Source organism: Mobula hypostoma, chromosome 26 (genome assembly GCF_963921235.1).
Source record: "Mobula hypostoma chromosome 26, sMobHyp1.1, whole genome shotgun sequence".
In the NCBI taxonomy this organism is placed as follows: domain Eukaryota; kingdom Metazoa; phylum Chordata; class Chondrichthyes; order Myliobatiformes; family Myliobatidae; genus Mobula; species Mobula hypostoma.
In genome coordinates, this window is record NC_086122.1 from 31,578,508 (window position 1) to 31,594,170 (window position 15,663).

Below are 15,663 nucleotides of genomic sequence, written 5' to 3' on the forward strand. Positions count from 1 at the left end.
TTTTACTTACCAATAGTTTAATCAGCAATAAAATTAGAGGTACTTTGGCAAATTTTCAGTTGCTGCTTTTACCATACCTTGATTCAAATAGTAACACTCTTGATCTTCCTTAGTGTCATTCCTCCAAAAAATCTTGGGCAACTTCAATTTGTCTCTCCATCACGTCTATTCCTAGAACACAAGCCACTTTGACCCAATTCAGTTTTGCTTTTCAATCATTTGTTTGATCGGGGGTTACCAAGGTGCAGACACCAGGTCGGGAATCCTTGGATTTAAAGCAACTTTACCTCCCTCTTTGTAGACAAATTCAATTGATTGCTACAAGTCCAAAACAATTACAGGTCAGACAAACTCATGAAAACTTGCCCCCCCCCCACAAACCCTTCTCTTCCCCTGCCACTAAAAATTCCCGCCACTACCTGCAAGCAGTTTGTACGTTCTCCTCATAAGTAGTGTTGCCTTTCACAGCCCAAAGACATACCAGTTGGTAGGTTAATTGGCCATTGTAAATTGTCCCATGATTAAGCTAGGATTAAATTGGGGGGATGGCAGGCCAGCATGGCTCAAAGGACCAGAGAGCCTATTCTGCACTGCATCTCAATACACAAACTTAATTCTTACAGGGAGTGATGCAGAACTTCAGAAGCAGGGGGCCGTTTAGAACGGATAAGAAATTTTAACACCCATTTAGTGCCAACTATTAGGGATTTTCGAAGCCCTCTAGCATGGAGGGCTTTCATTCAGAACAGAGATTACTAGATTTCTGAGTATTAAGAAAATTAAGGAATTGTGGGATAGTGCAGGAAGTGGTGATGAGGCAAAACAGCAACAATCTCAATGAACTGCTGAGCAGGCTTGGATAGTTAGATGGCCTATGTTAGCTCTGTTTATCAATTTAACAAAAATGTATACAGAACTTACTTAACTATTGACAGGAGTTTTCCAATGTTGTCATTTTCCATCTATTCATACAAAATCATTTTAAACCCCCCTAAGAGCAGAAATATAGGTACCTTATCTGCAACTGGCATATACCAGAATAAGCAATTACCTTCAGAATCATATTCACCTGCAACCCGAGAATATAATGGGCAGGGTTCTACTCCACAAGGAGCAAACTACCTCTCCAGTCTGTGTATGAGATCAAACAAAATATTGAATGTTGCATTTCCATTCGTTGCACACATTCAAGGAACCTGAAGAATATAATAATTGAAGCAGTCGTTCATGGCTGAGATTCTGCTCAAAAGGAAGAACCTTTCAGTATTCACATTGCAAAACGATTTGTGGACTTCAGTGTGGAATTTCTAGTACAGAAGAACTCCAGTAGAGCTAGTCGGCTTAAGATCTGGTGCATTAGGTGCTGATTCACGCACTCCTTTTACCTGACAGGTCCCCAATTCCAACCTTGTTTCACGTGCACCCTGTAAACTTACTGTATTCCCTGAAAGATTTGTTATTCTGTATAACATCTAAAAAAGTATCTAGTGTGTTGGAGTATTAACTATAAATCCAGAAAATCTGCTAGTCTGATACCATGTGCCAGGTGTGTGAGCTTAACAGTTTCACTCTACTCTGCCATGTTTCACAACTGCACTCTTTGGCAAGGAGACATAGGGCATCTACAAACACAAAACATAATGTTCTAATTTGAGCTTTGTGTAAAGGTGTATTAAAATATAATGGTATGAAACTAATTATATGAAAGATTGAAAATATAGATGCAGTTAGAGACAATTATGAAATCTGCAACATTGGGTCTCTTGTGGAAATGAGACTGCCCACAAAATTATTCCTTCTCCACCACACAGGTCAGCTCCTTCTGAAGCAAAACCATTTATTTTGCCATTTTAAAAAATTCTAAAGTTTACCATTACCAAATTCACAGCATGTGACTGAATGCATTTTTCACTACAGATATCCTGCATGCCTTAATAGTCTTGCCAGCACTGAAGAATAGTAGCATAGCTCATTTTCATTGAATGTTAAACCCACTTTAGATGCCCTTCAAGTTTATTGTCACAGATTGGAGATAGAGGTTAAATAATCCCAGTTTAAAATAAAGATATACCAATATTGAGTGAAATCTCACAGGTGCAGGATCAGTGCATGTTGCAGATTTTCCCTAATATTAAAATGCTATTAAGGTATTTTAATCAAATATCATTGAGACTTGTTATACTGCTTTTTTGGAACCATAAATTTTAAGATTTTCAAAAAAACTATAATAATCAAGCCCAAAAAAATGTTGATTGAGGCACACAGGTTTCATTTCCAAACTTTTCTAACAAAATTCAACGTTCTGATCACATTATCTTAAAATGTGCAATATCTATGAAAATCGCACTTCATAAACCTATAAGCAAAATGATTTCACAGAGATTCAAACTACAATTACATGGGGGGGGGCATTTGATAATCTGACAAAACAATTTATTAGCAATTTATTTAAATTGAGAAAACCTGCTACATTTCAATGCCCAAAACACAGATTAAACAAAAATGTTCACATTTGTAAAAACAACTTTATAGCTTGTTTTTCACCCTGAGTCTCCGGAATTGTGAGTTTAAACAAAGTTTGAAAGCTTTTAGAAAATTTAGATAAATTACACTTACTCATACATATCTATTTTAAGTATGCTTTAGATTAACTTCCTTCAGCAGCAACATTGTAAACATTTCAAACCATTCTATCTTCCACTGGCAAAATAACAAGGTGAACCCCAATTCCACCCACACTACACATCAGGTTTTTGTTGGATAGTTAAGGCATTCTAAATACTAACAGGTGCACGTGTCAATTTAAGTCCTAGTGGACAGTTTGATCACCTCCTACCACCATCTTCACTAATTTGTAATTCTATGACCTAGCTCAACAGATGGAAATGTGTCGATAACACCTCCTTACATCTCAATTCATTCTTCCGTGCCAGCCCCTAGAGCTTGTAATTGATCAATAATGCCTTCATTAAAGTCAGTTATACACAGTGGGTCAATAAGGCTGCGAGCAAACATGTCCATTGATTCCATCAATTCAATGTACAACTGAATTTCAGAATAACAGTGAAGGTTTGCTCTGATGTCAAAATAACCGAAGTCCACCTACCGACTAACTACAATTCAACAGCCCATTTTTTTTTTATCATTTCTCCTCTAAAGTTCTTGGCAATTACTTTTATTTCTAATAGTATTCCAACCTAATTTAAATAGCGGACCATCTGCCAAACTAATGAAGCGATTTCCAACTAGAGGTGACATTTTCTCTAATACTACTTTGCATTCTTTCAGACCTTGTTGCTTCCACTGAACGTCCCTGAAATTGTCCCTCTTTTCTTTGATGGACGCTCGAGGATACGTTTCACTGACGGAATCAAAACACTGTACTTTTGCAAAGGCTGATACACTTGCACCACGGTTACTTGTTGCTAACGACCGTTTTGGGTTCTTCTCGCAGAAGGCGGTACCATGAAATTCAGAAGGGCGCTTAACTTCGGCTCCCCTTCCTTGCAAGTTTTGCTTTGGGTGCTTGCACGGTGAAGTTGTCTTAGAGCGCAGTCCACCAAAACAGCCATTTCGACGACTCCCATCCAATACTTTGATCTTCCTCAGAATGACCCTGCACTCTTTCAAACCCACCAGTTGCCAATGAACGTCCGCCAGGAGGTCGTCCTGTTGTGTCACCGTCACTTTCTGCATTGCACAGTACCGTTGAACGGGAATCGTGGGTCCTCCATCCGGCCGGGATTGTAGAGGGGACAAGTCCCGGGGTGGGACGGTCCCAATGGGGAGTTGGCGTCCGGCCACCCTGTGGGTGCGGCGGGCAAAGCCAGGCCGGCTGCGACCAAGGTCTGGGTGGGCGTTTATCCTCCCCCTTTGTCGTCTCCGCCCCCGGCCAACCTTGGCCACCTTCCGGTCCGGCCAGGGAAGGCTCTGTTCCGAACTCCGGGGCAACTCGATGTTCCTGAGCAGCACCCAACACTCCCGCAGGCAGCCCAGGAGGGGCGGTGCTGGCCGCTGGGAGGGTTCGCGGGGCCGAGACTCCCCTGGTGTCTTGGTCTCTTGCATTTTCTCCGAGGTAGGCAAGGCGTTGCCAACCGGCACCATCTTGTAGCGGGTCCCTTTGACGAAGATCACGGGTGGGCTCACAGGCGGATCGTAGGTGACTGGGGATGGTGCAGGGACGTCGGTAGGTGCTACGCTCTCGCTGCTGTGGCTGCTCTGTGAGCTCTGAGCAGTGGCGGGGGGCGGCTCCCGTTGCCACAGGTTATACCTGCGCTCCTCCAGCTGGCGACCCAACCAATTATGCGATCCATCGAGTTGCGGGTTACACACAGACGCTTCTCGCCGCGCCAGGTTCCTCCTCCGCCCCCTCCCCGAGGCCATCCTGCCCCGAGTCTTCGCACGGGTTTTGGCCGACCGCGCCTTCGTAGCACCGAGTCGAGTTCTCCTTTGCCCTTCAGCCCGGAATCCTTTGCCCCTCAGCTGCCTCCGAAAACTTGTCTTCTTCGCAATAGTCAGCGACCGAGTTTCTGTGGTCTGCATGAACCAATCGCAAACTTTCCCCATGTTCACCCTCCCCCTGAACAACAGCCTGATAGGCGATATTCCAAGTTTCTTCCAGGGGTCCTGGGCCCGAACTCCCGCCCGCCAGCGCCTTGGGGCACTTACTTTGTCCGGAAAGTCTGGTTGTGGTTCTGTACTGACAGGAACCCAACCATTGCAAACAAGCTCGAACCTCCTGTCAAGTAGCGCCTGGAGAGCTTTTTTAGGAGTGGCCATATCCCACCACCTGAGGGAAGCACTCGATAGAAAAAGTCTCTCTCGTGACACCGAGAATCTATGATTATATTTAGATGATTCAGCCTTAGAGCTTTCAGATGACATGATGCCAAGTTAGTTCCCAAATTTCCGCTTGGTAGTTTCCAAAGCCTACGTTCCACGTGTTGTTTTGGGGACAAAAAAACCTGCTGATTACAGAATACACGTCTGGTTTTTGCAGTTAGGCAACACCAAGGAGAAGACACAGGGGGAGCATTTTCCTCTTTGATGTTTCTAGTCTGGCTTCTTCCTGGCGATATTTCTTCACGGGTGATGATTGCGAAGACCAGCGTTGGTCCACCGGGCTTGATGAGCACATTTCATCCGATTACCGTAATTTGAGTGCCTTGAGAGTGAAAATGAACACTATTAATCTGTGTTAACAAGACATAAACCACCTTGTTGGAGAACCCAAGCATGTGCTCCCCCCTATTTTTTTTGCTAATTCCCCCGGGAACCAGTTCTATTAGGCTGCGATAAGATAGGGCCCGATTAGCGTCAACTGGCTACAACGTTTAACCGCACCATTTTATCGTGTACAGAATCATTACAAACCGAATTCCTCTTTAAATCACAGGAAATAAATTTCCTTTGCACTCGATGCTCTTTCTTATCACATTTCAATTACAATAGTCTTCAGAACATCTTCAAATCTCTACATTCTGAACACCCGAACTGGGGTGAAACTCCAGGTAAGTACCCTAACTCACACCCATTAGCCCTGTGTTTGTTAATTTATTTTGATCCCTGGGTCCCGTTCTAATCTTCTCAAATCACTGTACGGTATTTTTCCCTCACCCCCATCCCAATTTATCTAACCTCCTCCAGCCCTATATTTCCTCAGAGGTCTCTCTGTTACTCTAACTTTTGTGTTCTCAAATTTGTGTGTGTGTGTGTGTGTGAGTGAGAGACTGCATTTTAAACTCTTTGGGTTCTAACCTCCCTCTTCACTTCTACCTCTTTTGGGATGCATAATGTAGAATTTGTTTTAAGTTCTTGTAAAATGCCTTGGACTTTTGCAAGTATACATTGTTAAAACCTTGCCGACTTCCACAACAAATTCATAAATATTTTCTTTATAGATTCTATATCAGCTTCCTCTCTAAATCTACCTCCTGTTTTTTTTTTCCAAAATCCATATTGCAATGAACATACAGTACTGTGCAAAAGTCTCGGGCACATGTCAAAAAAATCTGTAAAGCTAAGATACTTTTGAAAATAATGAAATGAAAAGTTTCTAAATCTCAATAATTTACTATAAAAAGCAGTGAACAATTTGAAACAACTAAAGCGAATCAATATTTGGTGTGACCACCCTTTGCCTTTGAAAAGGCATCAATTCTCTTGGATGTGTGTTGTATTGGGTTATGCATTTGTGTGTGTTGATTGTACATTGTTATGTGGTTTGCTAAGAAAATCAGCTGGTGGGTTGTTCCAAGCACCTTGGAAAACTTGTCACAGTTCTTCTGCACACTTTGGCTGTCCAGCTTGCTTCTGTCTCTTCAGCTAATCCCAGACAACCTCAATGTTGTTGAGATCAGTGCTCTGTGGAGGCCATACCATCTGAAGTCATGTAAAAACCTAGAGTGCCCAAGACTTTTGCACAGTACTGTATATATTCTATTTAAAAAAAATAAAAGAGTGCAATAAGTGTTAAGATAAACCAATAACACTCTGTAACTGGTATAACCCATGCAAATATTCTAGTTTTGTCTTCGTACTTAGTGCCCATTATGCTGCTGGCGTTTAGGGCAGCAATGAAGGTCCTCCATCTCCATCTGTATAGAAGGATTCTTCATTGCTGCTTCCATAACAGTTTTTTTTGGCTAGTCACAGTTGTTAGCCCTGAGTTGAACCTCCAAACCTGGAGGATTGGCGGACCACCCTTAGTCTGGCCTCTACCCTTCGCCATGTTTGGCATAGGTGACTCTCCCAGGATCCAAAGCACAACGTCCTTTCTGACTCAGCTAACGTAGCTGTCCAGGTCACTGGGGTACAAAAGCCTCCAAACCATATGACAAGGTTGCGGTCCTCTTGGAGGAGTTTTGTCTTCAGTATGCATTATTTCCCTGAGATATCCACAATCATGGGAACAATCCAAAATGTACGAGTACAATTATTTACAAGTACCATGACACTGAACTGCACAAGAAGCACAGGACAGTTGTGGATGCAGCATTTGAACTAAAGTTAAAGAACAGTGGCTGAGACTAGGGAAATGCCAAATAATCTATTCTTAAGAATGTAAAAAGCAATATATCTATTGGGGGTGGGGGGAAATGATAGGCCTTCTGTTGTAGTTCCTGTGCCGCTCGGTGGACAATTTCAGGACTTTAACCAAAAAGTGTTAGTTGATATTAGGATGAGTTAGGATGAAGTCATGGACTTGAAGATACCAGTGCTGTTTTTGTCCTTGTCAGTGTCACTGAAAATGGAGAAAAGTTGTCCTTCTGAGCTTGTTGAGTATATTTGTAGCGAGAATCTGCTTTTGTTATTATATGTTGGAAACATGGGGATTGATGATAACTTCAGACTTGGGACATCGCTAAAACTAATCTTTCTTAGGGGTGCTAAATAGTTTTGAGCTCTTTGGTGTTGTAAGTGAGAAGTTAGGATTCCATCAGGATTTTTTATGAATGGTAAGCACAAAAGGGAAGAGGAAGTGAATTTCATACTGTGAGATATTTCACTTCCACCCATCTCTTTAACTGCTTGTATTGATGTAGCTCATAAATTCAAATCTCTCTTCTATAAATGCAACAAAGCTGCTACCATTGAGAACAGGACTTTCCATGTTAGAGATTGTTAGTCCTTACCATTGTGTCATTGAAACTGTTTCTATCATTTGGCAGCCCAAGTCTGAGTGTTGTCTAGGTTCTACTGCAGGCTACCACAGGCTGCTCCATATTTGGAGGGCTTGATTAGAGCATAATCTACAGGCATAAGATTGAGACGGAAGGTCAGTAATAAAAGATGTGTAAATGATATTTTCCAGAAAGGCAATTCTTGGAAGCTGTTCAAACTAGAAATGACGTACAAATTTTAGATATGACAATAACCTTGCAGGCAACAGTTGTACATATAACTTTACCATGACACTTTACAGATCTCTTTACTGCCTGTTTATCACATATGGTTAAACTTGTATAAATTCAAGAGGGGCACAGACAGATCAACATGCATAATCTTCTTCAAAGCAGTGAGGAATCAAGAACTGTAAGATATGGGTTTATGGGATTGGAAGGGAGAGATTTATTAGTAACTTAAGAAACTTTTTCACCCATAGGGTGTTGAGTATATGGAATGAGTTGCCAGAGGAAGTGGTTGGAGTAGGCAAATTAGCAACATTTTAAAAGGCGCTTGGACGTATGCATGGATAGGAAAGATTTAGGAATATGGAAAAAATAAAAGCAGTGGTTAGTTACAGTTTTTCAAACTTGCTCAACCATTTGGAGAGCTAATTCTCAACAATTCCGCCCTGTCAGCCAATCTCTGAAACGCTTTGAAATAAAAAATGTTGATATTGTCCTTGAATACTTTCAACTGGGTATCCATAGCCCTTCAAAGTAGAAAATGGTCCAAAAAGTCTGATTGTGAAATATCCCTTCCTTGCAAATCACCTGCTCAGTATCTTAATACAAACCCTTTGTCTTGCCTGGTTTCAAGGCTCTCAGTGTGAGAAACCTCAAGTTTCATGCTGTTAAGTCCTCTCATTCGTAACTACTGTGGCTCCATCCCATTAGCATTTCTTCAACCTGTTCATCTTGCAATGAACCTAATGAACTTTTGCTACACCCACTGAAAGGCAAATACTGTATATCCGGGAACAGAGGTTAAAACAGTACAAAGTACACAATGTGGTATCATCAAATCTTTATACACATATAATTAGACTTCCTTGGCCTAGTAGTCATTTGTAAACAGTGTATAAAATGGACACGCAACACACATCAAAGTTGCTGGTGAACGCAGCAGGCCAGGCAGCATCTGTAGGAAGAGGTGCAGTCGACGTTTCAGGCCGAGACCCTTCGTCAGGACTAACTGAAGGAAGAGTGAGTAAGGGATTTGAAAGTTGGAGGGGGAGGGGGAGATCCAAAATGATAGGAGAAGACAGGAGGGGGAGGGATACATTGGAATGACACAACAGATTATTATTACCAACATTACCTTACTCTTCAACTCCAACTCCCTTCTATTGCAACCTAAAATACCACTTGACTTCCTATGTAGCTGTATCTGCTTGTTGACAGTTTCTTGAAAGACAAATAACACAAGTGCAGCTTTCATAATCTCTTATTAATGTAAAATAAGAAAATATCAAATAATTGACCTAATTTTCCTCAACATTATACTCCATTTTGCACCACTGGCATTTAGGGCAGCAATGAAGGTCCTCTGGCAGTGTTCAAGGCTTCCCTCATCATGCCAGTAGTTTCCTCTCAGTTTTCACTACTGTCGGTCACCCAAGTCCCAGGTGGAGACTCTGGAATACCATCACACACCGATGTAGAAAGATTCTTCGTTGCTGTTTCTAGTAACAGTTTTGTTTGACCAGTCAGGGTTGTTGACCCTGAGCTGAACCCCAGAACCTGGAGGACTGGTGGACCACTCTTCGTCTGGCCTCTACGCTTTGATCTGTTTGGCATGGGTGACTCTACCAAGAGTCAAAGTATAAAGCCCTGACTCCAGCCAACATAGCTCTCTGGGTCGTCGAGGCACACAAGCCTCCAAACCTAATGACAAGATTGTGGTCTTCTTGGAGGGTACTATATCTGCCACATGTTATCCACTTTCTTACCTGTTTATACTCTATGCACACTACATCCTTTCCGCTCCAGACATGCCCACGTAGCTTGGTATCTTCAGCATGCATATAGACTACACTTCCTTCATGAATGCCAATAGTATAGATTGTAACCTATTCAGATCCCTCAGCACTGGTCCTTCATTAGAATCAGTCTACCAACATGAAAAAGTCCATAATTCCAGTCTAACTCCATCTAGTTTGTAGATGATTCTACCATAAAAGGTCTTGGCTCAAGTAGCATCAGTCAGACCACAGGAAGGAAACGGAGAGCCTAGTGACGTGCTGACATAATAGTAACCAGTCTGCTATATAAAAGTACTGGTCATTGACTTCAGGAAGTTGGGAAGCACACATGCTTCTGTCTACATCAACCATGCTGAGGTGGTGAGGGTTAAGAGCTTCTAGTTCCTACGAAAGAACATCACCAATATACTCTTCTGGTCCAGCCTAGTAAATGCTATGGTCAAGAAAGCTCACCAATGCTTCTACTTCCTCATGAGGCTAAAGAGATTTGGCACGTCCCCTTTGACCCTTGCCAATTATCAATGCGTGATAGAAAGCATCACGGCTTGATAGCTCTGCCTGGTTCTGCAAGAAACTATAGGGAGTTGTGGGCACGGCTTAGAACATCACAGAATCCAGTCTCCTCTCCATGTAATCTGTCTGCATTTCTTGCTGCCTCAGTAAAGCAGTCAGTATAATCAGACCCCAGCTCTCCCAAACGTTCTCTCTCTTCCCCTCTCCCAGTGGGCAGAAGATAACGAGCCTGAAAGCAGACCAGGCTCCAGCTCAGATTCCATCCTGCTGTTATAAGACTAAGTATGATTAAAAAAACACCTCACAATTTACCTCCGTTATCCTTGCACCTCATTGTCTACCTGCACTGCACTCTCTTTGTAACTGTTACACTTTATTCTGCATTCTGTTGTTGTTTTACCTTGTACCATTTCAATGGACTGTCGTAACCAATGAACAGTATGGAAGACCGGTTTTTGTTACTGTACCTTCGTACATACCACGTAAACCAGCCCAAACTAAAATTTCTGACCTTTTAATCAATCCATGGTCAGTATTAAAATAACCAACTTAGTGTGGCACTTTCCTGAATTCTTTTGGAAATAAGACAGCCATAGGTCCTCCCCATTACCCCATTACAAGTACAGATTTTAAAACCCTGCCATGACCATTTTACCTTTTTGGTCATGTACAGGTCATGGTAGCATTGTGGTTAGCATAATGCTTTACAGTAAAGGTAATCCGGCTTCAGTTCCTGCCGCCGTCCGTTCTCCCTGTGACCGCGTGGGTTTCCTCCAGGTGCTCAGGTTTTCTCCCACAGTCCCACAGCAAATTAATACAAACAATGGAATGAAGGGGTGCTACTGCATACCTTTGCAGGTATCACTGGACAACAAAGATTTTGCTTCCCGAATACTTCAGGGTGTACTTTTTGAAATCGCCTGTATTTGTTATTTCAGTTCATAATTCGAGTTAATTAAATGTTGCCCACAATGTAGGCTGGAAAGTTTTCTATCTTCTCCGGGCATGCTTAGGCAGGGCGGATGCTGCGTGACAGGACAGGTTTTAGAAAAGCAGGATATGGAGTCTAGAGGAGGCAGATGAAGATGCCAAGAATCTTCAATACTGATACAGATTTTGAACCCTTTATGTCAAGTCAGCCTCATTTGATAACGCAATCTGAGTTAAATGACCTAGTCAGAGTTATATTTAGCTTAGTTTGGAATTGATTTTTCTGATTTTAAACAAACATGGAAGCTCAGTTACTTAGGGAGCACAATAATATCTGACGGAAGTGCTGATGATGAAATTAGGAGGAGGATTGGGATTGCTAAATACACATATGAGTGTTTGAGCAAGATACTAAAGAATAACATCATTTCTATGGGTACAGAAATCAGTGTGCTGTGGTGCTACGTTCATTCCACACTGACCTATGGAAGCGAATGTTGGACAATATCAAAACAAAATGAGGGAAGACTCGAAGCTGCAGAATTGTGGTTTTTGAGAAGAATGATGAAAATATCGTGGAAGGACAGAGTAACAAATGAAGTGTTGTGAAAAGCCAGAAAAAGAAAGGAGCTGGTATCGTCAATCAGGAAACGACAGCTGGAATTTCTGAGACATGGACTAAGGAAAGAGAAGCTCAAACATCTTGCAGTGACAGTAAAAATTGATGGAAGAGAAAGTCGCGGTTGACAGCACATGATATTCATGAGTTATATCAAGGGACGGACAGGCAAAAGTTTTGGACAGCTTATTAGAACTTCTCAGATTAAAGACGGAGGGAAGACCATGATCGCCCACATCAAATGACACGACACATAATGATGATGATGAATTATGACATACTTAATCATTCTGTAAGCTAGGCTTTAATGATGCAGAGTTAATTTGAGATATAGCCTTTCATCAAAAGGTTACTATGAATTAGCTTGGGGGAAAAAAGAAAATTGTAGTTACTGAGAATATAAATGAGAAATTTGATTTTTGTCTATATTTTGTGTGATATAGAAGTATGATATTTGGTATTGAGGGAAGCCTGCCAACATTTTCTTTCACGTAGGTTATGTCCACAATGATATATAATGTGCCTAATGTAAGCTTCTCATTTTTTTTTGTCAGGGTAAGAATAGATTATTCTATAGAGCAGAGATTCCCAACCTGGGGTAAATGGACCTCTCAGTTAAGGATAAGGGTCCATGGCACAAAGGTTGGGAACCCTTGCCACAGAGTTGTGCCACACAGAAGCAGGTTCCTCAACATTAACAGGTCAATGTCAACCACGGCACCTCCCTGCTAGTCACAATTGCCTGCATTCGATCTGTAACCCTCCATGTCCTTAAATCTGTATGCCCCATAATAACAATTTAAAAAAAACACCTGAGGCAGTACACAATACTTTATGACTGAAAAATCCTTTAAGCACCAATATCCTTAAAGCAAGAAAAACTCTGCTTGGCTGGCTGGGGTCCTATTAGTCTCGGCAGGGTGGGAGTGGAGGGTACACATGCTACTGGTGTGAAGGTTCTGAGAAAAAAAAAGTGCTGTGACCCATGATGCCTTGAGGTTATACTGGGGATTTCAAGTTCTCCCTGTATTAGCCTGATGATAAAGCAGCTAATGAGAGTCTCACAGCTGCAGAGAATTCGGTCTTGCTCCCAAGACTCAGAAACAAACACCTGGGAGTTGATTCACTATGTTGTGGAGTTAACTCCTGCTAAACCAGAGTTAACTCTTGATTTCAGTGTTTGTAAAGGAGTTGGTATGAAGGAGCAGAAGGCCAACCCCACTTCAGGAAACCCACTGAGCGATAAATGCAAATGAAATTCTATTCCACCATTTCATCATTAGACATTAGAGCAGAATCTGCCATTCCACCATGGCTGATTTATTATCCCTCTCAATCCCATTCTCATGCTTTTTCCCTGTAATGTTTGACACTCTGACTAACCGAGAACCCATCAACCTCTGCTTTAAATATACTCAGTGACTTGGCCTCCACAACCCTCCTTGGCAATGAACTCCATAGATTTACCATCTTCTGGCTAAAGAGATTCCTTCTCATCTCTGTTCAAATGGACGTCCCTCAATTCTGAAGCTGTGCCCTGTAGTCCTAGACTCACCCTATATAGGACACATCTCCATGTCCACTCTCCATAGGCCTTCCAACATTTCTTAGGTTTCAATGAGATTCCCCCTCATTTTCCTACACTCCAGTGAGTACAAGCCTAGAGACATTAAATGCTTTGCATGTGTTAACCCTTTCATTTCCAGAATTCGGGTGAACCTCCTCTCCAATGCCAACACATCCTTCCTTAGATAAGAGATACAAAGCTGTTTACAATACTCCAAGTGAGACTTCACCAACGCCTTGTAATGTCCCAGCATTACATTCTTGTTTTTATAGTCTTGTCCCCTCGAAATGAACACTAACAATGAATTTGTCTTTCTTGCCACCAACTGAATCTGCAAATTAACCTTTAGGGAATCTTGCACAAGGCCTCCCAAGACCCTCCACACCTCCAATTTTTAAAATTTTCCTCTCCATTTAGAAAATAGTCTATACCTTTATTACTTCTTGCATGAACATACACTTCCCTAAACTAAATTCCAACTGCTGCTACTTTGCCCATTCTTCCAATCTGCACAAGACTCCCTGCAGACTCAACACTATCTTTGTATTATCTGCAAATTTGGCCATAAAGCTGTCAATTCCATCATCCAAATCATTGATCTATAACTTGAAAAGAAGCAGTCCCAAAACTGTCCCCTGCAGAACACCATTAGTCACCGGCAGCCAACTAGGAAACACCCATTTTATTTCCACTCTTTGCCTCCTGCCAGTAAGCCAACTTCTGTCCATGCTAGTATATTTCCTACAATATCTTGGGCTCTTGCCTTATTAAGCAGCCTCATGTGCGGCACCTTGTCAAAGGCCTTATGAAAATCCAAGTAAACAGCATCCACTGAGTCTCCTGCCTGTTGTTTCCTCAAAGAATTCTAACAGATTTGTCAGGTAAGATTTTCCATACTGACTTTGGCCCAGTTTAGCATATGCTACATCTATCTACTTTATCACGTGCCTGAAACTTCATTCTTGATAATGAACTCCAATATCTTCCCAACCAGTGAAGTCCAGATAACTGGCCTATAGTTTCCTTTATTCTGCCTCCCTTCCTTAAGAGTGTAGTGACATTTGTAAATTTCCAGTTCTCCAGAATCAAGTACTTCTTCAAAGGTCAGTACTAATGCTTCCATAAATCTCTCCAGCTACCTCTTTCAGATTCCTGGGGTATAGTCCATCTGCTCCAGGTGACTTGACCTTCAGACCTTCCAGCTTCCCAACAGTCTGTGAGCCAGGACCCCAAATTTGGGCCACCGGTACCATCTCGGGGGGAATAATTCTTATAGTGATTTTTGGCAAGGTGTACACCCCTAGTGCTAGAAAATATGTGATAGCATTGCAGCAGTGGTACCTGTGACATGTGGTCAACATAAACCACCAAAGCACCTTCTAGCAACACACATCAAAGTTGCTGGTGAACGCAGCAGGCCAGGCAGCATCTATAGGAAGAGGCGCAGTCGACGTTTCAGGCCGAGACCAAGGGTCTCGGCCTGAAACGTCGACTGCGCCTCTTCCTATAGATGCTGCCTGGCCTGCTGCGTTCACCAGCAACTTTGATGTGTGTTGCTTGAATTTCCAGCATCTGCAGAATTCCTGTTGAAAGCACCTTCTACTTCTTCCCGCAGTAAAAACACCTGACAGGTAACACTGAGCTCATCCAAACACTGAACAGGCTTGGGCATGGGGTGTCTTACTCCCAACTTGAAAAGAACGACACTGCTCTGTGTGTCCAGAAGCTAGCAACAGCCTCCAACCAGAGAGTTGTACTTCCAGCCTCCATCAAGCCTCATGTCTTCACCAATCTTGATGGGACAACATCGTAGACTTGAGGAAACTCTCACTGGAAAGGGTACATCACATAGAGTCGATGGCATAGTGGTACAGGCCAATGTCTATGGACCACATCTGCCAAGAGCTGAGCTTCCACACATTGAGAAACTGAAGCAGAGATCAGTCACCACTGAGGACCAAGAACTGGAAGTATATGTAGCAGGTGCATGTGTGGGCCCACAGCCTCTCCCAACCAGGGAACACTGTGTCCAGGAAACCAAGGAAACTGCTCTTCTTGCCTGCAAGAAGAACCTGGTGTGGACACTTGCAAGGCAAACAGATCCAGAGAATCAGACAATCCCAAGCTGGACTGGTTTTAATATCAGCACCAGAGATCAAGAGCCAATCTCACAAGATATTATTGGGTATCTGCCAACCATCAATTCACCAGCCACAGAGTTGACCACAGTATTTGAAATCCTGAACTAATCAAAGCTAATCAGGAAAGAACTTCATCTAGAAACAATTGTGGTAGTCATGGTTCAAGCATTCTGTGTAAAAGCTACTGAAATTGCCTGGAAACAGAAAAAGCGCTTCTCCAACATTCTTCTCAGGTTGGGGACAT

At 42.4% G+C, this 15,663-nt stretch overlaps 1 protein-coding gene across 2 annotated transcripts in view; it reads right to left on the reverse strand.

Annotated features, from left to right (window-relative positions):
• Positions 1–473: 473 nt before the first annotated feature.
• The window catches only part of LOC134338229 (uncharacterized), a 37,655-nt gene continuing 22,465 nt past the window's right edge, over positions 474–15,663 (reverse strand). For both annotated transcript variants that reach the window (XM_063033922.1, XM_063033921.1), the window contains one exon: positions 474–5,164. In XM_063033922.1, coding sequence (XP_062889992.1) covers positions 3,154–4,884 — 1,731 coding nt within the window. In that variant the 5' untranslated portion in view covers positions 4,885–5,164 and the 3' untranslated portion in view covers positions 474–3,153. The remainder of the gene's footprint in view (positions 5,165–15,663) is intronic.